This window comes from Gigantopelta aegis, chromosome 9 (genome assembly GCF_016097555.1).
Source record: "Gigantopelta aegis isolate Gae_Host chromosome 9, Gae_host_genome, whole genome shotgun sequence".
Lineage (NCBI taxonomy): Eukaryota > Metazoa > Mollusca > Gastropoda > Neomphalida > Peltospiridae > Gigantopelta > Gigantopelta aegis.
This window is the reverse complement of record NC_054707.1, coordinates 83,610,649-83,636,804: the sequence shown is the minus strand read 5'-3', so window position 1 is coordinate 83,636,804 and position 26,156 is coordinate 83,610,649. Positions and strand designations below refer to the sequence as shown.

General features: G+C 40.0%; 1 protein-coding gene across 1 annotated transcript; it reads left to right on the top strand.

Moving 5' to 3' along the window:
- The first annotated feature begins 2,081 nt into the window (after positions 1 to 2,081).
- Positions 2,082 to 24,780, top strand: LOC121382214. The gene is made up of 7 exons (XM_041511740.1): positions 2,082 to 2,125; positions 3,699 to 3,739; positions 5,508 to 5,583; positions 9,455 to 9,775; positions 15,437 to 15,542; positions 17,291 to 17,351; positions 23,787 to 24,780. The coding sequence occupies exons 1-7, from the start codon at positions 2,101 to 2,103 to the stop codon at positions 23,853 to 23,855; spliced, it is 699 nt and encodes a 232-aa protein (XP_041367674.1). The 5' UTR covers positions 2,082 to 2,100; the 3' UTR covers positions 23,856 to 24,780.
- Positions 24,781 to 26,156: the final 1,376 nt, after the last annotated feature.

The window sequence follows — 26,156 nt, the reverse complement described above, 5'->3', positions numbered from 1 at the left end:
ACGTCATTGGAATTCTGACGTCATTCAAATTCAAAATTAGCTATATTATTACAATGCATCGCCACATTAAAATAAAAACTGGTCTACTAACCTTGACCCCTGTTGAATTTCTACAACAAGCAAACAACGCTGTTTACAGGTCGGTATATTTTACTTTTTCATGATTCTACAAAAAATATTAAGTTTAAGTTTTAAAAACGTTGGATATGTTTCATTTATTGTGTACAAAGCCAAAACAAGGGTCCAAAAAATTACTGTCGTAGACCTTAATAATGATGAATTCACAAATCACAACTGACAATAACAATTTGTAGACCAAAAATCCACATAATAAATAAAATGAATATGTTTAATTATTGTTCTATTCATTCTTTTATTTTTATTTTTTATTTAAAACTATTTCTCGCGCGGTCCAGTTTACATCAACTTTTAATGAATGACATTTGTAGTAAAAGTTGTGGATGTTACTGACCTTGACATTAATTATGAATGAAAAAAATAATCCCGTTATGCTAATAAGGTCGCTGTCCAACCAATCGAAATTAACTCTGTTCCCTATAGACAAATCAAAATACAGTTTGTAATACGCACCTGGTGGTGTGTACGAAATTTGTACGACACCGCTATATCTTCACCAGGAGGGTAATAAAGTCTTATATTCTCCCACCTCGGGTGTACTTTTTCTATCCCACATGAACGTGTACGAGGGAGTCTTATATTCCACCACCGAGGGTATACTTTTTCTATCCCACATGACCGCGTATGATGGAGTCTTATATTCCACCACCTCGGGTGTACTTTTTCTATCCCACATGAACGTGTATGATGGAGTCTTATATTCCACCAACTCGGGTGTACTTTTTCTATCCCACATGAACGTGTACGATGGAGTCTTATATTCCACCACCTCGGGTGTACTTTTTCTATCCCACATGACAGTGTATGATGGAGTCTTATATTCCACCACCTCGGGTGTACTTTTTCTATCATGCATGAACGCATATGCTAGAGTCTTATATTCCACCACCTCGGGTGTACTTTTTCTATCATGCATGAACGCATATGATGGAGTCTTATATTCCACCAGCTCGGGTGTACTTTTTCTATCCCACATGAACGTGTATGATGGAGTCTTATATTCCACCACCGAGGGTGTACTTTTTCTATCCCACATGAACGTGTATGATGGAGTCTTATATTCCACCACCTCGGGTGTACTTTTTCTATCATGCATGAACGCATATGCTAGAGTCTTATATTCCACCACCTCGGGTGTACTTTTTCTATCATGCATGAACGCATATGATGGAGTCTTATATTCCACCAGCTCGGGTGTACTTTTTCTATCATGCATGAACGCATATGATGGAGTCTTATATTCCACCAGCTCGGGTGTACTTTTTCTATCATGCATGAACGCATATGATGGAGTCTTATATTCCACCAGCTCGGGTGTACTTTTACTATCATGCATGAACGCATATGATGGAGTCTTATATTCCACCACCTCGGGTGTACTTTTTCTATCATGCATGAACGCATATGATGGAGTCTTATATTCCACCACCTCGGGTGTACTTTTTCTATCATGCATGAACGCATATGATGGAGTCTTATATTCCACCACCTCGGGTGCACTTTTTCTATCATGCATGAACGCATATGATGGAGTCTTATATTCCACCAGCTCGGGTGTACTTTTTCTATCATGCATGAACGCATATGATGGAGTCTTATATTCCACCAGCTCGGGTGTACTTTTACTATCATGCATGAACGCATATGATGGAGTCTTATATTCCACCACCTCGGGTGTACTTTTTCTATCATGCATGAACGCATATGATGGAGTCTTATATTCCACCACCTCGGGTGTACTTTTTCTATCATGCATGGACGCATATGATGGAGTCTTATGTGACATCCACTGACGTCTGTCCCACTAATCACTAATCAGGTGCGAATTTAGGTGGGGGTCCAAGGGGCCGGCGCCCCGTTGTTATGTAAATATCGAACGAAGTCGGGCGACTTCGTTGCCGCTTGTTGGCACGGAAACGTTTGTCTTTGACGTCATCACAATACAACTTAACATTGTACAGAATGGATGGTTCAAAATTCGTTACCGGTGAGTTATTTAAGGGATGTTCCAGTGTTATCACAGGGTGGGTGGGAAGCGCCTGTAATTATTTTTACTATTATATAGGCCTACCTGGTGTATCTTCAGAAATTGTTTTGTTTATGCATGCTTGAATATAATAATTATGATGTCTGTATACCTTTTTTTTTTTTTTTTTTTTTCGAAATAATACAATAGCATACGACAATTTTGTACATGGCAGATCTACATATTACATGAATAGTAAAGTTTGTTTTATTTAACGACGCCACTAGAGCACATTGATTTTTTATCTTATCATCGGCTATTGGACGTCAAACATATGGTCATTCTGACACTGTTTTTTAGAGGAAACCCGCTGTCGTCACATAGGCTACTCTTTTTACGACAGGCAGCAAGGGATCTTTTATTTGCGCTTCCCACAGGCAGGATAGCACAAACCATGGCCTTTGTTGAACCAGTTATGGATCACTGGTAGGTGCAAGTGGTTTACACCTACCCATTGAGCCTTGCGGAGCACTCAGTCAGGGTTTGGAGTCGGTATCTCGATTAAAAATCCCATGCCTCGACTGGGATCCGAACCCAGTACCTACCAGCCTGTAGACCGATGGCCTGCCACGACGCCACCGAGGCCGGTTATTACATGAATAGCTTATAGTATGTATATGTTCTTACTGTATTTATTTATCAATGAGTTTGTGTATGAGCCTACTTTGTGTATAATTATGTTACTATATTAAACACTCGTGTGTATCCCTCTGCGTGGGCGGTTTATAATTGAGGGACTGGAACAAATAAAGTTTAACCAACAAAAACAACAACAATTACGCCCCCCAACCCCCCAAAAAAACAACAACAAAACAACAACAACAAAAAACCCAACAAAAACCCCCAACAAAAAACGAACATAAAAATCCCCAAAACAAAACAAAAACAAAAACACAACAACAAAACAAAGAAGCAAACAACTGTACGTTCGTTTGATGACTGTATAAATGTATAATAAGGGAGAGTACGGGCAGCGGAGATGGAGGGTACTGTTTTGGTGGGTTACGTTTTTTGCTACCACGTACATATATGTTGCTATAAACTTCTGTTTTATTTATACTGGTTGTTTTTAATCCTTCAGTGTTTCTGTCTTGTTTTTAATCCTTCAGTGTTTCTGTTTTGTTTTTAATCCTTCAGTGTTTTTTGTATTCCCTCATTGTTTTTGTCTTGTTTTTAATCCTTCAGTGTTTCTGTCATGTTTTTAATCCTTCAGTGTTCTGTCTTGTTTTTAATCCTTCAGTGTTTTTTGTATTCCCTCATTGTTTTTGTCTTGTTTTTATTCTTTCAGTGTTTTTGTCATGTTTTTAATCCTTCAGTGTTTTTTGTATTCCCTCATTGTTTCTGTCTTGTTTTTAATCCTTCAGTGTGTTTTTTATTCCCTAATTGTTTTTGTCTTGTTTTTATTCTTTCAGTGTTTTTGTCATGTTTTTAATCCTTCAGTGTTTTTATTTCTTCAATGATTTTGTCATGTTTTTATTCCTTCAGTATTTTTGTGTTGTTTTTATTTCTTCAGTGTTTTCGTGTTGTTTTTCAGCATGGCTGGTGCTGCTAATGACTATACCTGGTTACGTCATGGTAAGCATTTAATTTAAAGCTTTGATTAAATAGTTTACATTTCATTTCAACAGAACTGATTGAGGTTTTTTTGGGGGGGGGGGTTGAGGGAGGGGTGTCAGTACTGATGGCGAGTACCACTGGTGGGGCAGGATATGCTTATCTTCCAATGAGCTCTGTCCGGTGCTAGTGTTGATTTCATAACCTAGTGTGTGAGTGGTGGTCCTCTTTATGGCGTGCAGGAAGGATGTAGTGTCCAGTAAGGATCTCGGGAGTGGTCCTCTTTATGGCGTGCAGGAAGGATGTAGTGTCCAGTAAGGATCTCGGGAGTGGCTGTCCTCCTATAGACACTAGATAGAGATTCATGGAATCCATCACTATTTTGCCAAGTGCCAATTCGACTGCAAGGATCAGAGATACGGTCTTGGTCACATAGTACGGTTAGACTGTCACATAGTACGGTTAGACTGTCGTTTACATTATTGTTTGTCTTGGTCACATAGTACGGTTAGACTGTCGTTTACATTATTGTTTGTCTTGGTCACATAGTACGGTTAGACTGTCACATAGTACGGTTAGACTGTCACATAGTACGGTTAGACTGTCACATAGTACGGTTAGACTGTCGTTTACATTATTGTTTGTCTTGGTCACATAGTACGGTTAGACTGTCGTTTACATTATTGTTTGTCTTGGTCACATAGTACGGTTAGACTGTCACATAGTACGGTTAGACTGTCACATAGTACGGTTAGACTGTCGTTTACATTATTGTTTGTCTTGGTCACATAGTACGGTTAGACTGTCACATAGTACGGTTAGACTGTCACATAGTACGGTTAGACTGTCACATAGTACAGTTAGACTGTCACATAGTACGGTTAGACTGTCGTTTACATTATTGTTTGTCTTGGTCACATAGTACGGTTAGACTGTCACTTAGTACGGTTAGACTGTCACATAGTACGGTTAGACTGTCACATAGTACGGTTAGACTGTCGTTTACATTATTGTTTGTCTTTGTCTTTGGGGCCGGCACGTAGCCCAGTGGTAAAGCGCTCCCTGGATGCGCTGTGGATCGATCCCCATCGGCGGGCCCATTGGGCTATTTCTTGTTCCAGCTAGTGCACCACGACTGGTATATCAAAGGCCGTGTTATGTGCTATCCTGTCTGTGGAATGGTGCATATTACGGCAATCTGATTAAAATTAGCTCTACTGGTCTACCATATATCGGGTGAAACTATTTATGCAATAGGCGAACTTGTTGGTCTATTTCAACATTAAAAAACAGGGGGGAAAGTGCAGTTATAAACTCTGGATTGTATACTAGTATAAACAGATTTTATGGCTATACCATCACAGGGTGGTTTTTTTTTATCTTGAAACGAAATTTATATAACATTTTATATTGAAATTAGTTTCCGGCATACTTCGTAATTCACCCGAATCATTTCGTATACCCTCGGCATAATCCCGAATGTTTTCAAATTCTTTTCAAATCACTGACATGATTTTGCAAGTAAGGTTTTGATTGGTCAAATGAAAGGTGAACTGGACATGAGCTCCAACGGACTGCTATTATATCCACATGTAATAGTGGAGCTAATTTTAATTAGATTGATATTAAAGATACTTTGCTACTAATGGACAAATATAGTGGGTTTCCTCTGGTGACTACTAGTCAGATTTACCAAATGTTTGGCAATAGCCAATAATGACTAAATCAATGTGCTCTAGTGGTGTCATTAAAAAAAGCAAACTTTAACTACTGTGTGTGTTTATTGCAGCCCCTGCGCAATCCTAACTTTGGTTCAGACGTTGACGCAGCTTCACGCAGAAGACGAGACGACGCTCTTAATGGCGGTTTGTATACGCATGCGTCGTCTTAACCTTTGTCTTCTTAGTCTAGTCCGTTTTAGTTTAATTATCAAAATTGTCCTGCAAAAGTAATTTCAGTCCCGGGTCGGATCCCGGGCTATCCAGAGACCGGACCGTGGCGGACATGCCTTAAACCTCAGTGGTATAGGGGCATGTAGGACCAGGTTACGTTCACGTTCTTAGTCTGGCCACAGACCACAATTATTTACGCTATATGTTTCTATATAGCATTAGTGGCTATAGCATTTTTATTAACATCTGTAGGCCTATAGATTTTTATATGTACCTTTGCCTGCCTGAGGGCAACATACCACAAAACAGTCTTCAATGTCAACAAGTTACACATGTTTGCAAACTACATGATCTCGCCTGTCAACCAGTCTAATAGTTGCCACTTCAAAGCTGTCTGCCATGAAATAATCACAGTCAAACAGTAGACTACTTGCCCGGACATATTTCCAACCAAATGGGAAGATAACTGTAGTCTGAGGCCGTCTGAACCGGGACTTAGCTCAATCGGTTGAGTGTTCTCTTGGGGTGCTTACGTCGCTGGATCGAACCACCTCGGTGTATCCATTGAACGGTTTAGGTTTTTCTCGTCCCAACGAGTGCACCACAACTGGTCAAATATCATAGTATGTGCTTTCCTGTCTGTGGGAAAATGCATATAAAAGGTCCGTTGTTGCATTTGAAAAAATGTAGCGGGTTTCCTATGATGACTACGAGTCTGAATTACCAAATGTGTGACATCCAATAGCCGATGATTAATCAATTTATATGCTCTAATGATGTCGTTAAACAAAACAAACTAAGTTTCTTAATCTTAGTGCCTGAACCTTGAAATGATATAGGCACGTCAATAAATCTAAACCTAAGCCTTAATCTTAACTTATCATTTGAACTTAGATTTTATTCACAGCGTAAATATCTTAGTAACAACAAAACAATATTATTATTTACTTTAAAAACTAAAACATAAAGACATACATAGTGTAAGCGGCCTTAAGTGACACCAGAAATGTAGATTGGGGGGTGGGGGGGGGGGTGGGGGGTGGGGGGGGGGGGGGTGGGGGGGGGTGGGGGGAGGTGACAACCCATACTATTTATGTGTGTATGATTTTATCAAATTTAATACAATAAAAAAGGTTTGATTGGAGGACGGGGGTGGTATGGTCTGGGATCGATTCCCATCGGTGGCCCCACTGGGCTATTTCTCGTTTCAACCAGTGCACAATGACTGGTGTATCAAAGGCCGTGGTATGTGCTATCCTGTCTGTGGGATGATGTATATAAAAGAGCCCTTGTTACTAATAGAAACATGTAGCGGGTTTCCTCTCTAAGAGTTGGGGCGGGATTTAGCTCAGTCGGTTTAGTGCTGGCTTGAGGTACTTACGTAACAGGATCGAATCACTTCCGTGGATCCATTAAACTGATTGTTTTTCTTGTTCCAACCAGTGTACTACAACTGAACAAAGGCCGTGGTATGTGCTTTCCTGTGTGGAAAAGTGCATATAAAATATCCCTTGCTGCATTAGGAAAAATGTAGCGGGTTTCCTCTAATGACTACGAGTCAGAATGACCAAATGTTTGACATCCAATAGCCGATGATTGATAAACCAATGTGCTCTAGTGGTGTCGTTAAACAAACACACATATTATTATGCCCCTGATAACGATTAATATACTGAACTCCATTCAAAACGCATCACCCAATTTTCAGTTATTGCTATCACATGCGTGAAGTTGCTATAAAATGCACAGTAACCCCAAACCTTGTATACAATTATCAGTTATTGCTATCACGTGTGTCAAGTTGTTATTAAATACACAGTAACCCTAACCCTTGTATACAATTATCAGTTATTGCTATCACGTGCGTCAAGTTGTTATTAAATACACAGTAACCCTAACCCTTGTATACAATTATCAGTTATTGCTATCACGTGTGTCAAGTTGTTATTAAATACACAGTAACCCTAACCCTTGTATACAATTATCAGTTATTGTTATCACGTGTGTCAAGTTGTTATTAAATACACAGTAACCCCAACCCTTGTATACAATTATCAGTTATTGCTATCGCGTGTGTCAAGTTGTTATTAAATACACAGTAACCCTAACCCGTGTATACAATTATCAGTTATTGCTATCGTGTGTCAAGTTGTTATTAAATACACAGTAACCCTAACCCTTGTATACAATTATCAGTTATTGCTATCACGTGCGTCAAGTTGTTATTAAATACACAGTATCCCTAACCCGTGTATACAATTATCAGTTATTGCTATCTCGTGTGTCAAGTTGTTATTAAATACACAGTAACCCTAACCCTTGTATACAATTATCAGTTATTGCTATCACGTGTGTCAAGTTGTTATTAAATACACAGTAACCCCAACCCGTGTATACAATTATCAGTTATTGCTATCTCGTGCGTCAAGTTGTTATTAAATACACAGTAACCCTAACCCTTGTATACAATTATCAGTTGTTATTAAATACACATTAACCCTAACCCTTGTATACAATTATCAGTTATTGCTATCTCGTGTGTCAAGTTGTTATTAAATGCACAGTATCCCTAACCCTTGTATACAATTATCAGTTATTGCTATCACGTGTGTCAAGTTGTTATTAAATACACAGTAACCCTAACCCGTGTATTCAATTATCAGTTATTGCTATCTCGTGTGTCAAGTTGTTATTAAATACTCAGTAACCATAACCCGTGTATACAATTATCAGTTATTGCTACCACGTGTGTCAAGTTGTTATTAAATGCACAGTATCCCTAACCCTTGTATACAATTATCAGTTATTGCTATCACGTGTGTCAAGTTGTTATTAAATACACAGTAACCCTAACCCGTGTATTCAATTATCAGTTATTGCTATCTCGTGTGTCAAGTTGTTATTAAATACTCAGTAACCATAACCCGTGTATACAATTATCAGTTATTGCTACCACGTGTGTCAAGTTGTTATTAAATACACAGTAACCCTAACCCTTGTATACAATTATCAGTTATTGCTACCACGTGTGTCAAGTTATTAAATACACAGTAACCCTAACCCGTGTATACAATTATCAGTTATTGCTATCTCGTGTGTCAAGTTGTTATTAAATACACAGTAACCCTAACCCTTGTATACAATTATCAGTTATTGCTATCTCGTGTGTCAAGTTGTTATTAAATACACAGTAACCCTAACCCTTGTATACAATTATCAGTTCTTGCTATTACGTGTGTCAAGTTGTTATTAAATACACAGTAACCCCAACCCATGTATACAATTATCAGTTATTGCTATCACGTGTGTCAAGTTGTTATTAAATACTCAGTAACCCTAACCCATGTATACAATTATCAGTTATAGCTATCATGTGTGTCAAGTTGTTATTAAATACACAGTAACCCTAACCCGTGTATTCAATTATCAATTATTGCTATCTCGTGTGTCAAGTTGTTATTAAATACTCAGTAACCCTAACCCGTGTATACAATTATCAGTTATTGCTACCACGTGTGTCAAGTTGTTATTAAATACACAGTAACCCTAACCCTTGTATATTTTCTGGTTACCTGTTGCCCATCAGAATACATCCAGTTATACAGAATCATTTAAATGTATTAATGGGTATTTTGGGGGGTTGTTTTTATCAAATCCTTTTTACAACTACAAACCTGACTGATCCGTTGTCAATGTATCTTAGTGTAGAACATTTCAGGTTATGTAGAAATGACTACAACATCTGTTAAGTAGAGTTATATTCAAGTCTCATAAAAACTTCTCAATTTGAAGAATATAAAATACACCAAAATGGGAACGTGTAGCGTTAAGACTTTTCTTACAGATGAAGCAGAGAGGTGGATGAGCAACGTTGAGAAGAAGGCCACTCTAGACGAGGACCTGCAGTTGGTCTCCGTGGAAAGCGACCAGCCGGCGTCCCAGCACGAGTTTGAGCCTCTCGTCGACGAGTACGAGCCAGAACCTGAAGAGATCTTTGAGCCTCTTGTCGAAGAGCCGGAGCCTGAAGAGAAGTTTGAGCCTCTCGTCGACGAGCCGGAGCCTGAAGTATATGAGGAGATCATCACAGAACAGGTGGACACGTCACCGCCTCCACAACACCTCACTACAGAGTCTGGAGCGAAACACAGAGTCAAGAACAAGGATGGTAACATCATGCTATGTACAGGATTACATACACACACGTTACTTTTCATCCCTCCGTCCCCCTCTCCTTCTATCCATACTTTGATGCATCTGTCGATCAATCCACCATCCATCCATCTACCCATCCATCCACCATCCATCCATCTACCCATCCATCCACCATCCATCCATCTACCCATTCATCCACCATCCATCCATCCATCTACCCATCTATCCACCATCCATCCACCATCCATCCATCTACCCATCCATCCACCATCCATCCATCTACCCATCCATCCACCATCCATCTATCTACCCATTCATCCACCATCCATCCATCTACCCATCCATCCACCATCCATCCATCTACCCATCCATCCACCATCCATCCATCTACCCATCCATCCACCATCCATCCATCTACCCATTCATCCACCATCCATCCATCCATCTACCCATCTATCCACCATCCATCCACCATCCATCCATCTACCCATCCATCCACCATCCATCCATCTACCCATCCATCCACCATCCATCTATCTACCCATTCATCCACCATCCATCCATCTACCCATCCATCCACCATCCATCCATCTACCCATCCATCCACCATCCATCCATCTACCCATCCATCCACCATCCATCCATCTACCCATTCATCCACCATCCATCTACCCATCCATCCACCATCCACTATCCATCTACCCATCCATCCACCATCCATCCATCTACCCATCCATCCACCATCCATCTACCCATCCATCCACCATCCATCCATATGCCCATCCATCCACCATCCATCCATCTACCCATTCATCAACCATCCATCCATCCATCTACCCATCTATCCACCATCCATCCACCATCCATCCATCTACCCATCCATCCACCATCCATCCATCTACCCATCCATCCACCATCCATCCATCTACCCATTCATCCACCACCCATCCATCTACCCATCCATCCACCATCCATCCATCTACCCATCCATCCACCATCCATCCATCTACCCATCCATCCACCATCCATCCATCTACCCATTCATCCACCATCCATCTACCCATCCATCCACCATCCATCCATCTACCCATCCATCCACTATCCATCTACCCATCCATCCACCATCCATCCATCTACCCATCCATCCACCATCCATCTACCCATCCATCCACCATCCATCCATATGCCCATCCATCCACCATCCATCCATCTACCCATTCATCAACCATCCATCCATCCATCTACCCATCTATCCACCATCCATCCACCATCCATCCATCTACCCATCCATCCACCATCCATCCATCTACCCATCCATCCACCATCCATCCATCTACCCATTCATCCACCATCCATCCATTTACCCATCCATCCACCATCCATCCATCTACCCATCCATCCACCATCCATCCATCTACCCATCCATCCACCATCCATCCATCTACCCATTCATCCACCATCCATCTACCCATCCATCCACCATCCATCCATCTACCCATCCATCCACTATCCATCTACCCATCCATCCACCATCCATCCACCTACCCATCCATCCACCATCCATCTACCCATCCATCCACCATCCATCCATATGCCCATCCATCCACCATCCATCCATCTACCCATTCATCCACCATCCATCCATCTACCCATCCATCCACCATCCATCCATCTACCCATCCATCCATCTACCCATCCATCCATCTACCCATCCATCCACCATCCATCCATCTACCCATCCATCCACCATCCATCCATACGCAAATACATAAAAATATATTTATATTATCATCCACCATCCATCCATCCATCTACCCATCTATCCACCATCCATCCACCATCCATCCATCTACCCATCCATCCACCATCCATCCATCTACCCATCCATCCACCATCCATCCATCTACCCATTCATCCACCATCCATCCATCTACCCATCCATCTACCCATCCATCCACCATCCATCTACCATCCATCATCTACCATTCATCCATCCACCCATCCATCCATCATACCCATCCATCTACCATCCATCCATCTACCCATTCATCCACCATCCATCTACCCATCCATCCACCATCCATCCATCTACCCATCCATCCACCATCCATCTACCCATCCATCCACCATCCATCCATCCACCATCCATCCATCTACCCATTCATCCACCATCCATCCATCTACCCATCCATCCATCTACCCATCCATCCATCTACCCATCCATCCACCATCCATCCATCTACCCATCCATCCACCATCCATCCATCTACCCATTCATCCACCATCCATCCATCCATCTACCCATCCATCCACCATCCATCCATCCATCTACCCATCCATCCACCATCCATCCATATGCCCATCCATCCACCATCCATCCATTCATCCACCATCCATCCATCTACCCATCCATCCATCTACCCATCCATCCATCTACCCATCCATCCATCTACCCATCCATCCACCATCCATCCATCTACCCATCCATCCACCATCCATCCATCTACCCATTCATCCACCATCCATCCATCCATCTACCCATCCATCCACCATCCATCCATCCATCTACCCATCCATCCACCATCCATCCATCTACCCATCCATCCACATCCACATCCATCCATCTACCCATCCATCCACCATCCATCCATCTACCCATTCATCCACCATCCATCCATCTACCCATCCATCCACCATCCATCCATCTACCCATCCATCCACCATCCATCCATCTACCCATTCATCCACCATCCATCCACCATCCATCTACCCATCCATCCACCATCCATCCATCTACCCATCCATCCACCATCCATCTACCCATCCATCCACCATCCATCCATCTACCCATTCATCCACCATCCATCCACCATCCATCTACCCATCCATCCACCATCCATCCATCTACCCATCCATCCACCATCCATCTACCCATCCATCCACCATCCATCCATATGCCCATCCATCCACCATCCATCCATCTACCCATTCATCCACCATCCATCCATCTACCCATCCATCCACCATCCATCCATCTACCCATCCATCCATCTACCCATCCATCCATCTACCCATCCATCCACCATCCATCCATCTACCCATCCATCCACCATCCATCCATACGCAAATACATACAAATATATTTATATTACGCTATTTAAGCCTCTCACTATGTTATATTAAGAACGCAGAGAAATGATACATTGTATATTGAGTGAAGGATACGTGTATATTGAGTGAACGATACGTGTATATTGAGTGAAGGATACGTCAATACTGAGTGACGGATACTGTATAATGAGTGAAGGATACTTGTATATTAAGTGAATGATACATTGTATATTGAGTGAATGATACATTGTATATTGAGTGAATGATACATTGTATATTGAGTGAAGAATACTTGTATATTGAGTGAAGGATACTTGTATATTGAGTGAAGGATACTTGTATATTAAGTGAATGATACATTGTATATTGAGTGAAGGATACGTATATATTGAGTGAAGGATACTTGTATATTCAGTGAAGGATACTTGTACATTCAGTGAAGAATACGTGTATATTGAGTGAATGATACATTGTATATTGAGTGAAGGATACGTGTATATTGAGTAAAGGATACTTGTATATTCAGTGAAGGATACTTGTATATTCAGTGAATGATATTTGTATATTCAGTGAAAAATACTTGTATATTCAGTGAAGGATACATGTATATTCAGTGAAGGATACTTGTATATTCAGTAAAGGATACTTGTATATTCAGTGAAGGATACTTGTATATTCAGTGAAGGATTTGTATATTCAGTTAAGGATACTTGTATATTGAGTGAAGGATACTTGTATATTGAGTGAAGGATACTTGTATACTCTGTGAAGGATAATTGTATGTTCAGTGAAGGATACTTGTATATCCAGTGAAGGATACTTGTATATCCAGTGAAGGATACTTGTATATTCAGTGAAGGATAATTGTATATTCAGTGAAGGATACTTGTATATTCAGTAAAGGATGTTTGTATATTCAGTGAAGGATATTTGTATATTCAGCAAAGGATACTTGTATATTCAGTAAAGGATAAAGGATAATTGTATATTCAGTGAAGGATACGTGTATATTCAGTAAAGGATACTTGTATATTCAGTGAAGGATATTTGTATATTCAGTAAAGGATACGTGTATATTCAGTGAAGGATACTTGTATATTCAGTGAAGGATTTGTATATTCAGTTAAGGATACTTGTATATTGAGTGAAGGATACTTGTATATTCAGTGAAGGATACTTGTATACTCTGTGAAGGATAATTGTATGTTCAGTGAAGGATACTTGTATATCCAGTGAAGGATACTTGTATATTCAGTAAAGGATACTTGTATATTCAGTGAAGGATACTTGTATACTCTGTGAAGGACCGGCCTCGGTGGCTTTGTGGTTAGGCCATCGGTGTACAGGCTGGTAGGTTCGGATCCCAGTCGAGGCATGGGATTTTTAATCCAGATACCGACTCCAAACCCTGAGTGAGTGCTCCGCAAGGCTCAATGGGTAGGTGTAAGCCACTTGCACCGACCAGTGATCCATAACTGGTTCATCAAAGGCCATGGTTTGTGCTATCCTGCCTGTGGGAAGTGCAAATAAAAGATCTGTTGCTGTTAATCAGAAAGAGTAGCCCATGTAGTGACGACAGCGGGTTTCCTCTCAAAATCTGTGTGGATCTTAACCATATGTCTGACGCCATATAACCATAAATAAAATGTGTTGAGTGCATCGTTAAATAAAACATTTCTTTCTTTCTGTGAAGGATACTTGTATATTCAGTAAAGGATACTTGTATATTCAGTGGAGGATACGTGTATATTCAGTGAAGGATACGTGTATATTTAGTGAAGGATACTTGTATGTTCTGTAAAGGATACTTGTATATTCTGTAAAGTATTTATTGTATATTCAGTGAAGGATAATTGTATATTGAGTAAAGGATACCTGTATATTCAGTGAAGGATACATGTATATTCTGAGAAGGATAATTGTATATTCAGTGAAGGATACGTGTATATTCAGTGAAAGATACTTGTTTATTCAGTAAAGGATACTTGTATTTTCAGTGATGTATACGTGTATATTCAGTAACGGATACTTGTATTTTCTGTGACGGATACTTGTATATTCAGTGAAAGATACGTGTATATTCAGTGAAAGATAATTGTTTATTCAGTAAAGGATACTTGTATTTTCAGTGACGGATACTTGTATATTCAGTGAAGGATACATGTATATTCAGTGAAAGATACCTGTATATTCAGTAAAGGATACTTTTATTTTCAGTGATGGATACTTGTATATTCAGTAAAGGATACGTGTATATTGAGTGAAAGATACTTGTATATTCAATGAAGGATACTTGTATATTCAGTGAACAGCGAAGGATACTTGTATATTCAGTGAATGATACTTGTATATTGAGTGAAGAATATTTGTGTATTCAGTGAGGGATACTTGTATATTCGGTGAAGTATACTTGTATTTTCTTTGACATATACTTGTATATACAGTGAAGTATACTTGTGTATTCAGTGAAGTATACTTATGTATTAAGTGACGTACCCATTGCGTTATTGAAGTCTCTCGCTGTACTGTATTGACTATAAACACTGCCTGCCTGTCTTCACAGCCTGGTCGCGGTTCCTGGAGTCCCACAAGCAGGAGGTGATCGTCGCGATCGGAATCTTAGTGATGCTCCTGCTTCTCATCATCACCAGCTGTGTTAACTGTGTCATGTAAGTAGGTCAAGCACGTACACTCTTGTAATACACACACAGACATACAGACAGACAGACATACAGACAGAGAGACATACACACACAGAACCTGCTTCTCGTCATCACCAGCTGTGTTAACTGTGTCATGTAAGTAGGTCAAGCACGTAAGAACAAATATTTATAATGCACTCTTGTAATACACACAACTATTTAATGATAAAATAACGAAGTATTTATAATACACTGTTGTAATACATACAACTATTTAATGATAAAATAACAAGAGGTATTTATAATCTACTGTTAAACACACAACTATTTAATGATAAAATAAGAACAAATATTTATAATACACTCTTGTAATACACACAACTATTTAATGATAAAATAACAAGAAGTATTTATAATATACTGTTGTAATACACATAACTATTTAATAATAAAATAACAAGAGGTATTTATAATCTACTGTTGTAATACACACAACTATTTAATGATAAAATAACAAGAGGTATTTATAATCTACTGTTAAACACACAACTATTTAATGATAAAATAACAAGAGGTATTTATAATCTACTGTTAAACACACAACTATTTAATGATAAAATAAGAACAAATATTTATAATACACTCTTATAATACACACAACTGTTTAATGATCAAATAACAAGAAGTATTTATAATACACACTTGTAATACACACAACTATTTAATGATAAAATAACAAGAAGTATTTATAATCTACTGTTGTAATACACACAACTATTTAATGATAAAATAACAAGAGGTATTTATAATCTACTGTTAAACACACAACTATTTAATGATAAAATAAGAACAAATATTTATAATACACTCTTGTAATACACACAACTATTTAATGATCAAATAACAAGAAGTATTTATAATACACTGTTGTAATATACAGAACTATTTAATAATAAAATAGCAAATATATGTATTAATATGTGTCAGCAGTGGGGGACTGGTGTGTGTGTGTGTGGGGAGGGGGGGGGGGTGGGTACAGTATTCGAAACTCAAAAGCAGAGGGGGCCAGATAATTCCTTGTCCCCTTTAAACCAAGATGCAATCTCAGGGATATTTTTCTGTGTATGTTTAGAACCGATCACCCACCCGAGACAGGGAGCCAATGTTGGAGCAAATCACTAAATTCGGTGCAAGGTGGGGGTGGGGGTGGTCGGGGGTGTTGGTGGGTGTTGGTGATATTCGGGCAAAATGAGCTGGCCTGAAAGCCTTTTACTATATTATTTCCATCTGCCCACAATACTAGATGTAGTCCATATACAAATGTGTAGTGATTAGTTTGCACCCCGGTATAGCTGTTTGGCAGCAATGCTAATATGAATAAATGTTGTTACCCAGATAGGTGCACAGACAGACAGACACAGACACAGACATACACAGACAGACAGACACAGACACAGACACACACAGACAGACAGACACAGACACAGACATACACACACACACACACACACACACACACACACACACACACACACACACAGACATACACACACACACACACACACACACACACACACACACAGAACCAAACAGACAGACAAACAGACACAGACACACACACACACAGACATACACACACAGACAGACACACAGATACACACACACACACACACACACACACACACAGACATACACACACAGACAGACACACAGATACACACACACAGAACATAAAAACTAGGGTCTGTAAGTTTAATATTGATTATATTGTACAGAGCAATCAACTCACCACCGAAGCTCGAAGAAAGCAAGGATAGAAAAAGCAAAAAGAAAAAGGTGAATTTAATATGAATGTTAGAGTCGAGGTGAGACGTAGCCCAGTGAATGTTAGGTCTTTAATAAGAATTGGGGCGAGACGTAGCCCAGTAAATGTTAGGTCTTTAATAAGAATTGGGGCGAGACGTAGCCCAGTAAATGTTAGGTCTTTAATAAGAATTGGGGCGAGACGTAGCCCAGTAAATGTTAGGTCTTTAATAAGAATTGGGGCGAGACGTAGCCCAGTGAATGTTAGGTCTTTAACAAGAATTGGGGCGAGACGTAGCCCAGTGAATGTTAGGTCTTTAACAAGAATTGGGGCGAGACGTAGCCCAGTGAATGTTAGGTCTTTAACAAGAATTGGGGCGAGACGTAGCCCAGTGAATGTTAGGTCTTTAATAAGAATTGGGGCGAGACGTAGCCCAGTGAATGTTAGGTCTTTAATAAGAATTGGGGCGAGACGTAGACCAGTGAATGTTAGGTCTTTAATAAGAATTGGGGCGAGACGTAGACCAGTGAATGTTAGGTCTTTAATAAGAATTGGGGCGAGACGTAGCCCAGTGAATGTTAGGTCTTTAATAAGAATTGGGGCGAGACGTAGCCCAGGAAATTTTAGGTCTTTAACAAGAATTGGGGCGAGACGTAGCCCAGTGAATGTTAGGTCTTTAATAAGAATTGGGGCGAGACGTAGACCAGTGAATGTTAGGGTCTTTAATAAGAATTGGGGTGAGACGTAGCCCAGTGAATGTTAGGTCTTTAATAAGAATTGGGGCGAGACGTAGCCCAGTGAATGTTAGGTCTTTAATAAGAATTGGGGCGAGACGTAGACCAGTGAATGTTAGGTCTTTAATAAGAATTGGGGCGAGACGTAGACCAGTGAATGTTAGGTCTTTATAAGAATTGGGGCGAGACGTAGACCAGTGAATGTTAGGTCTTTAATAAGAATTGGGGCGAGACGTAGACCAGTGAATGTTAGGTCTTTAATAAGAATTGGGGCGAGACGTAGCCCAGTGAATGTTAGGTCTTTAACAAGAATTGGGGCGAGACGTAGCCCAGTGAATGTTAGGTCTTTAACAAGAATTGGGGCGAGACGTAGCCCAGTGAATGTTAGGTCTTTAATAAGAATTGGGGCGAGACGTAGCCCAGTGAATGTTAGGTCTTTAATAAGAATTGGGGCGAGACGTAGCCCAGTGAATGTTAGGTCTTTAATAAGAATTGGGGCGAGACGTAGCCCAGTGAATGTTAGGTCTTTAATAAGAATTGGGGCGAGACGTAGCCCAGTGAATGTTAGGTCTTTAATAAGAATTGGGGCGAGACGTAGCCCAGGAAATTTTAGGTCTTTAACAAGAATTGGGGCGAGACGTAGCCCAGTGAATGTTAGGTCTTTAATAAGAATTGGGGCGAGACGTAGCCCAGTGAATGTTAGGTCTTTAATAAGAATTGGGGCGAGACGTAGCCCAGTGAATGTTAGGTCTTTAATAAGAATTGGGGCGAGACGTAGCCCAGGAAATTTTAGGTCTTTAATAAGAATTGGGGCGAGACGTAGCCCAGTGAATGTTAGGTCTTTAATAAGAATTGGGGCGAGACGTAGCCCAGTGAATGTTAGGTCTTTAATAAGAATTGGGGCGAGACGTAGCCCAGGAAATTTTAGGTCTTTAATAAGAATTGGGGCGAGACGTAGCCCAGGAAATTTTAGGTCTTTAATAAGAATTGGGGCGAGACGTAGCCCAGTGAATGTTAGGTCTTTAATAAGAATTGGGGCGAGACGTAGCCCAGTGAATGTTAGGTCTTTAACAAGAATTGGGGGGAGGGGGGCGACGTATACCGACAAATATTAGGTCTTTAATAAGAATTGGGGCGAGACGTAGCCCAGTGAATGTTAGGTCTTTAATAAGAATTGGGGCGAGACGTAGCCCAGTGAATGTTAGGTCTTTAATAAGAATTGGGGCGAGACGTAGCCCAGTGAATGTTAGGTCTTTAACAAGAATTGGGGGGAGGGGGGCGACGTATACCGACAAATATTAGGTCTTTAATAAGAATTGGGGCGAGACGTAGCCCAGTGAATGTTAGGTCTTTAATAAGAATTGGGGCGAGACGTAGCCCAGTGAATGTTAGGTCTTTAATAAGAATTGGGGCGAGACGTAGCCCAGTGAATGTTAGGTCTTTAATAAGAATTGGGGCGAGACGTAGCACAGGAAATTTTAGGTCTTTAACAAGAATTGGGGCGAGACGTAGCCCAGTGAATGTTAGGTCTTTAATAAGAATTGGGGCGAGACGTAGCCCAGTGAATGTTAGGTCTTTAATAAGAATTGGGGCGAGACGTAGCCCAGTGAATGTTAGGTCTTTAATAAGAATTGGGGCGAGACGTAGCCCAGGAAATTTTAGGTCTTTAATAAGAATTGGGGCGAGACGTAGCCCAGTGAATGTTAGGTCTTTAATAAGAATTGGGGCGAGACGTAGCCCAGTGAATGTTAGGTCTTTAATAAGAATTGGGGCGAGACGTAGCCCAGGAAATTTTAGGTCTTTAATAAGAATTGGGGCGAGACGTAGCCCAGGAAATTTTAGGTCTTTAATAAGAATTGGGGCGAGACGTAGCCCAGTGAATGTTAGGTCTTTAATAAGAATTGGGGCGAGACGTAGCCCAGTGAATGTTAGGTCTTTAACAAGAATTGGGGGGAGGGGGGCGACGTATACCGACAAATATTAGGTCTTTAATAAGAATTGGGGCGAGACGTAGCCCAGTGAATGTTAGGTCTTTAACAAGAATTGGGGGGGGGGGGGGGGGGGGGGGGGGGGCGACGTTTTCCGACAAATGTTAGGTCTTTAATAAGAATTGGGGCGAGACGTAGCCCAGTGAATGTTAGGTCTTTAACAAGAATTGGGGGGGGGGGGGGGGGGGGGAGCGACGTATACCGACAAATGTTAGGTCTTTAATAAGAAATGGGGCGAGACGTAGCGCAGTGAATGTTAGGTCTTTAACAAGAATTGGGGGGGGGGGGGGGGGGGGCGACGTATACCGACATATGTTAGGTCTTTAATAAGAATTGGGGCGAGACGTAGCCCAGTGAATGTTAGGGTCTTTAATAAGAATTGGGGCGAGACGTAGCCCAGTGAATGTTAGGTCTTTAATAAGAATTGGGGCGAGACGTAGACCAGTGAATGTTAGGTCTTTAATAAGAATTGGGGGGGGGGGGGGGGCGACGTATACCGACATATGTTAGGTCTTTAATAAGAATTGGGGCGAGACGTAGCCCAGTGAATGTTAGGTCTTTAACAAGAATTGGGGGGGGGGGGGGGGGGGGCGACGTATACCGACAAATGTTAGGTATTTAATAAGAATTGGGGCGAGACGTAGCCCAATGAATGTTAGGTCTTTAACAAGAATTGGGGGGTGGGGTGGGGGTAGACCAGTGAATGTTAGGTCTTTAACAAGAATTGGGGGGGGGGGGGGGGGGGGCGACGTATACCGGTAAATGTTAGGTCTTTAACAAGAATTGGGGAGGGGGGGGGGGCGTAGACGTGTCAGTCTGGGATCGATTCCTGTCAGTGAGTTATTTCTCGTTTCAGTATATCGAAGACCGTGGTATGTACTATCCTGTTTATGGGGTGGTGTATATAAAAAATCCCTTACTACTAATGAAAAAATGTAGCCGGTTTCCTCTCAAAATTACCAAATGTTTGACATACAATAGTCGATGATTAATAATCAATAGGCTCTAGTGGTGTCGTTAAACAAACTTTACCAAAGAGTGCTCACGACCACCTGTCATGTCCCCAGGTCTCTTGGTCACATATAGAGTTATCTCTCTGTCTGTAACACCGAACAGATTGCCTGTAGTCCTGCAAGAATCTTACAGGTGGGGTAAATATGTTACAGGTGTGGTAAATATGTTACAGGTGGGGTAAATATGTTATAGGTGGGGTAAATATGTTATAGGTGAGGGTAAAAATCTTACAGATGGGGTAAATATCTTACAGGTGGGGGTAAGTATCTCATAGGTGGTGGTAAATATCTTACATGTGGGGTAAATATCTTACAGGTGGGGTAAATATCTTACAGGTGGGGTAAATATGTTATAGGTGGGGTAAATATGTTACAGGTGGGGTAAATATCTTACAGGTGGGGGTAAATATCTTACAGGTGGGGTAAATATCTTACAGGTAGGGGTAAATATCTTACAGGTGGGGTAAATATCTTACAGGTGGGGTAAATATGTTATAGGTGGGGGTAAATATCTTACATGTGGGGTAAATATCTTACAGGTGGGGTAAATATCTTACAGGTGTGGGTTAATATTTTAAAGGTGTGGATAAATATCTTACAGGTGGGGTAAATATCTTACAGGTGGGGGTAAATATCTTATAGGTGGGGGAAAATATCTTAAGGTGTGGTGAATATCTTACAGGTGGGGTAAATATCTTACAGGTGGGGTACATATCTTACAGGTGGGGTAAATATCTTACAGGTGGGGGTAAATGTCTTACAGGTGGGATAAATACGTTACAGGTGGGGGTAAATATCTTACAGGTGTGGTGAATATCTTACAAGTGGGGTAAATATCTTACAGGTGGGGTACATATCTTACAGGTGGGGTAAATATCTTACAGGTGGGGGTAAATGTCTTACAGGTGGGGTAAATACCTTACAGGTGGGGGTAAATATGTTACAGGTGGGGTACATATCTTACAGGTGGGGTAAATACCTTACAGGTGGGGGTAAATGTCTTACAGGTGGGGGTAAATATGTTACAGGTGGGGGTAAATATGTTACAGATGGGGTAAATACCTTACAGGTGGGGGTAAATGTCTTACAAGTGGGGTAAATATCTTACAGGTGTGGGTAAATATCTTAAAGGTGGGGGTAAATATCTGATAGGTGGGGTAAATATCTTACAGGTGGGGTAAATGTCTTACAGGTGGGGTAAATACTTTACAGGTGGGGTACATATCTTATAGGTGGGGTAAATATCTTACTGGTGGGGTAAATAACTTACAGGTGGGATAAATATCTTACAAATAAGGTAAATATCTTACAAGTGGGGTAAATACCTTACAGTTGGGGGAAAATGTCTTACAGGTGGGGTAAATATCTTACAGGTGGGGTAAATACCTTACAGGTGGGGGTAAATGTCTTACAGGTGGGGGTAAATATGTTACAGGTGGGGGTAAATATGTTACAGGTGGGGTAAATACCTTACAGGTGGGGGTAAATGTCTTACAAGTGGGGTAAATATCTTACAGGTGTGGGTAAATATCTTAAAGGTGGGGGTAAATATCTGATAGGTGGGGTAAATATCTTACAGGTGGGGTAAATGTCTTACAGGTGGGGTAAATACTTTACAGGTGGGGTACATATCTTATAGGTGGGGTAAATATCTTACTGGTGGGGTAAATACCTTACAGGTGGGATAAATATCTTACAAATAAGGTAAATATCTTACAGGTGGGGTAAATATTTTACAGGTGGGGTAAATATCTTACAGGTGTGGTGAATATCTTAAATTTGGGGTAAATATCATATAGGTGGAGTGAATATCTTACAGGTTGGGTAATTATCTTACAGGTGAGGTAAATATCTTACAGGTGGGGGTCAATATCTTACAGGTGGGGTAAATATCTTGCAGGTGGGGTAAATATCTTACAGGTGGGGTAAATATCTTACAGGTGTGGTTAATGTCTCACAGGTACGGTAGATATATTACAGGATGTAGTAAATATCTTACAGGTGGGGTACATATCTTATAGGTTGGGTAAATATCTTACAGGTGTGGTATATATCTTACAGGTGGGGTATATATCTTACAGGTGGGGTATATATCTTACAGGTAGGGTAAATATCTTACAGGTGGGGTGAAGTAGACAATTAGACAATTAAGTATGTCTGCAGGATGTAGCTTAGTGATGGGACACGCTAAGATAAGTTTTGTAAATCGCCTCTAAGCTGTTTTAGGCTAGGTAAATATTCCCTCACAAAACTGAGGGAGGGGGAGGGGTCAGGAAGAGTTTCTTCAGTCTCAGATTAAAAAGGAAATTGCTAATGTTTTATGTTTTGACCATTCTGCTATTACATGGTCGGTGGTAGATCGCTCGAATGATGGGCGATGGCTTCTACAATCGATCCTGTTCGACATATTCGTCTTTTCTCCCTTTTAACCAATGCTCTACCACTGTTGTATTAAAGTCTGTGGTATGTTCTGTTCTGCTTTTAGAAAAGAGCATGTAAAAGATATGGTGCTGCTTTATTGGTAGATGTAGCCTATGTGGCGGCAGAAGGTTCATCTCTCTCTCTCTCTCTCTCTCTCTCTCTCTCTCTCTCTCTCTCTCTCTCTCTCTCTCTCTCTCTCTCTCTCTCTCAACTTAAAATGTACCCGGTTGTTGTAAAACACACGTTTTTGTTAGACAATTGCTGATCCATGTACCTGTATGTATTTAACCAGTCGTGTTTTTCTTGTCTAGGGCAAATCCAAAAAACAGAAACCACTCATTAGTGATGCGAGTTCAGCCAGTTCAGAAGAAAGTGTTTAATCACTTAGTGATTCCCCTAGTCGTCATTGTAAGATATGTGGATTTCACAGATTTTAATTCAACAGAAAGTGTTTAATCACTAGTGATACCCCTAGTGGTGACTGCAGATATGTGGATTTCACCCAGTGATGCCCCTAGTGGTGATTGTATAGATAAGGATTTCAAGGATTATAATTCAACAGAAAGCAATCAATCACCTAGTGATTCCTAAAGTGGTGACTGTATAGATGTGTATTTACACGGATTGTCATTCAACAGAAAGTGATCAATCACCTAGTGATTCCCCTAGTGGTGACTGTATAGATGTGCATTTACATGGATTGTCATTCAACAGAAAGTGATCAATCACCTAGTGATTCCCCTAGTGGTGACTGTATAGATGTGCATTTACATGGATTGTCCAACAGAAAGTGATCAATCACCTAGTGATTCCCCTAGTGGTGACTGTATAAATGTGGAATTCACGGATTGTCATTCAACAGAAAGTGATCAATCACCTAGTGATTCCCCTAGTGGTGACTGTATAGATGTGGAATTCACGGATTGTCATTCAACAGAAAGTGATCAATCACCTAGTGATTCCCCTAGTGGTGACTGTATAAATGTGGAATTCACGGATTGTCATTCAACAGAAAGTGATCAATCACCTAGTGATTATCTAGTGATGATCCTATAGATATGGATTTACACGGATTGTCATTCAACAGAAGCTGATCAATCAAATAGTCATTCCCGTAATGGTGATTCTATAAATGTAGATTTCACGGATTTTGATTCAACAGAAAGTGATCAATCACCTAGTGATTCCCCTACTGGTGACTATAGAGATGTCATTAACGCTTGCGGTTATGTTTATTATTATTATTATTATTATTATTATTATTTAAAAAAACATATTATTTATTTATAAATTATTTTTATTTTATTTATTTCATTTCATTTCATTTTTTATTTCATTTTATTTTATTTTATTTTATTTTGGGTGGGTTGCTCATTTTTGCCGTGTATTAAACGAAAATGGCCTCAACTGGATAGCAATGTTTATTTAGGGACCGCGGACACTTTCTAAATATGACAAGAATGATAACGATTTTTAACTATTCTGATGGAATACCTTTAATAGAACTATTTTCAAAAAATAAAAATAGTAAAACAAATTAAAATAATTGGCCCTAACATGGAAATTTTATTTTATATATAACTCCGTTTAGCAATAATTGACATCTAAACATCTAAACAAATTGGCATAGCGAAATGTTTTAAAATTAAAGCCTTATTTTTGGTTTAAATATCTTTATTAGCATTTGCCGTATAATGATATCCACTAAATTGTCGTTAAAACAACGTCAATCTATTTTCAAGGCCAAAAAAGGACAATTCACTTGTCTCAAGTACATGGTACATGAATTTATTACCGGCATATCCATTTTAATAAGTTTTCTAAATTAAATCAATGTAATTAGACATTATATGCATAATACATGTATAATAATCAACCATGGATACGCGGGAAGTGTTTTAGGTGGGGTGGGGGTGTACCACCACAATTTTAAAATGCCCTGAAAATCCTGTTAGGTAATAGGTAAATAAATTTACAGTTAATTTTTTTTTTTAGTGGAAGTATAAAACATCTTGGTCAGCTGTTTATTATGTAATGCAAGTTATGTAATTTTGACTTTGTTGGATGCTCGTTTTTCTATCTTGTGGCCACTATGAGTACCATGGCTGCTCTTTCTAAACCTTGCACCCTTCCCTGAACCTTCCTGGATCCACCCCTGATAATACACAGAATACAGTAAGTATATTATGTATATGGTCTAGTCCAAGAAAACAATGACTGATATTACCAACGTGTTCATACACTAGTACAGTTGATGTCAATAATTTGTCGCGTGAGAGCTAAAAGGTCGCAAGTGGCAGATACGACCTAAAACTTCTTTTTAGCATATTCGGAATCGCCATCCCCGATTACATATTGTCACAAAAAATCGTAGCTGTGTCCCTAATTGCATCGCTTATACAGTAGGATTTAAATGGTCGTAAGTGAATCATAGATACCAATTTGCACGAAAATAGACATAACTGACACATATGACTTTCCTCCGATTTGCTTGCTCTCCATTATGTGAACACGACTGGTCGTGTCTGGTAGATACACCCTTTTTTAAATACAGTTCGTTATATAATTATGTCTGACTTAGGTCGTATGTGCCAAATACGACACATATGTATTATTTGTTATCGGTCTGTGATAAAAATTACAAATGCGGAGTACAATAGAGCATACATTATGCCAATATT

Bases quoted from the DNA above. Each gene is read 5' to 3' on its own strand.
- LOC121382214 (XM_041511740.1), top strand. From the start codon at position 2,101: ATGGATGGTTCAAAATTCGTTACCG. The intron at 2,126-3,698 runs GTGAGTTATTTA...GTTGTTTTTCAG, and splicing joins TGGTTCAAAATTCGTTACCG to CATGGCTGGTGCTGCTAATG. The intron at 15,543-17,290 runs GTAAGTAGGTCA...TATATTGTACAG, and splicing joins AGCTGTGTTAACTGTGTCAT to AGCAATCAACTCACCACCGA.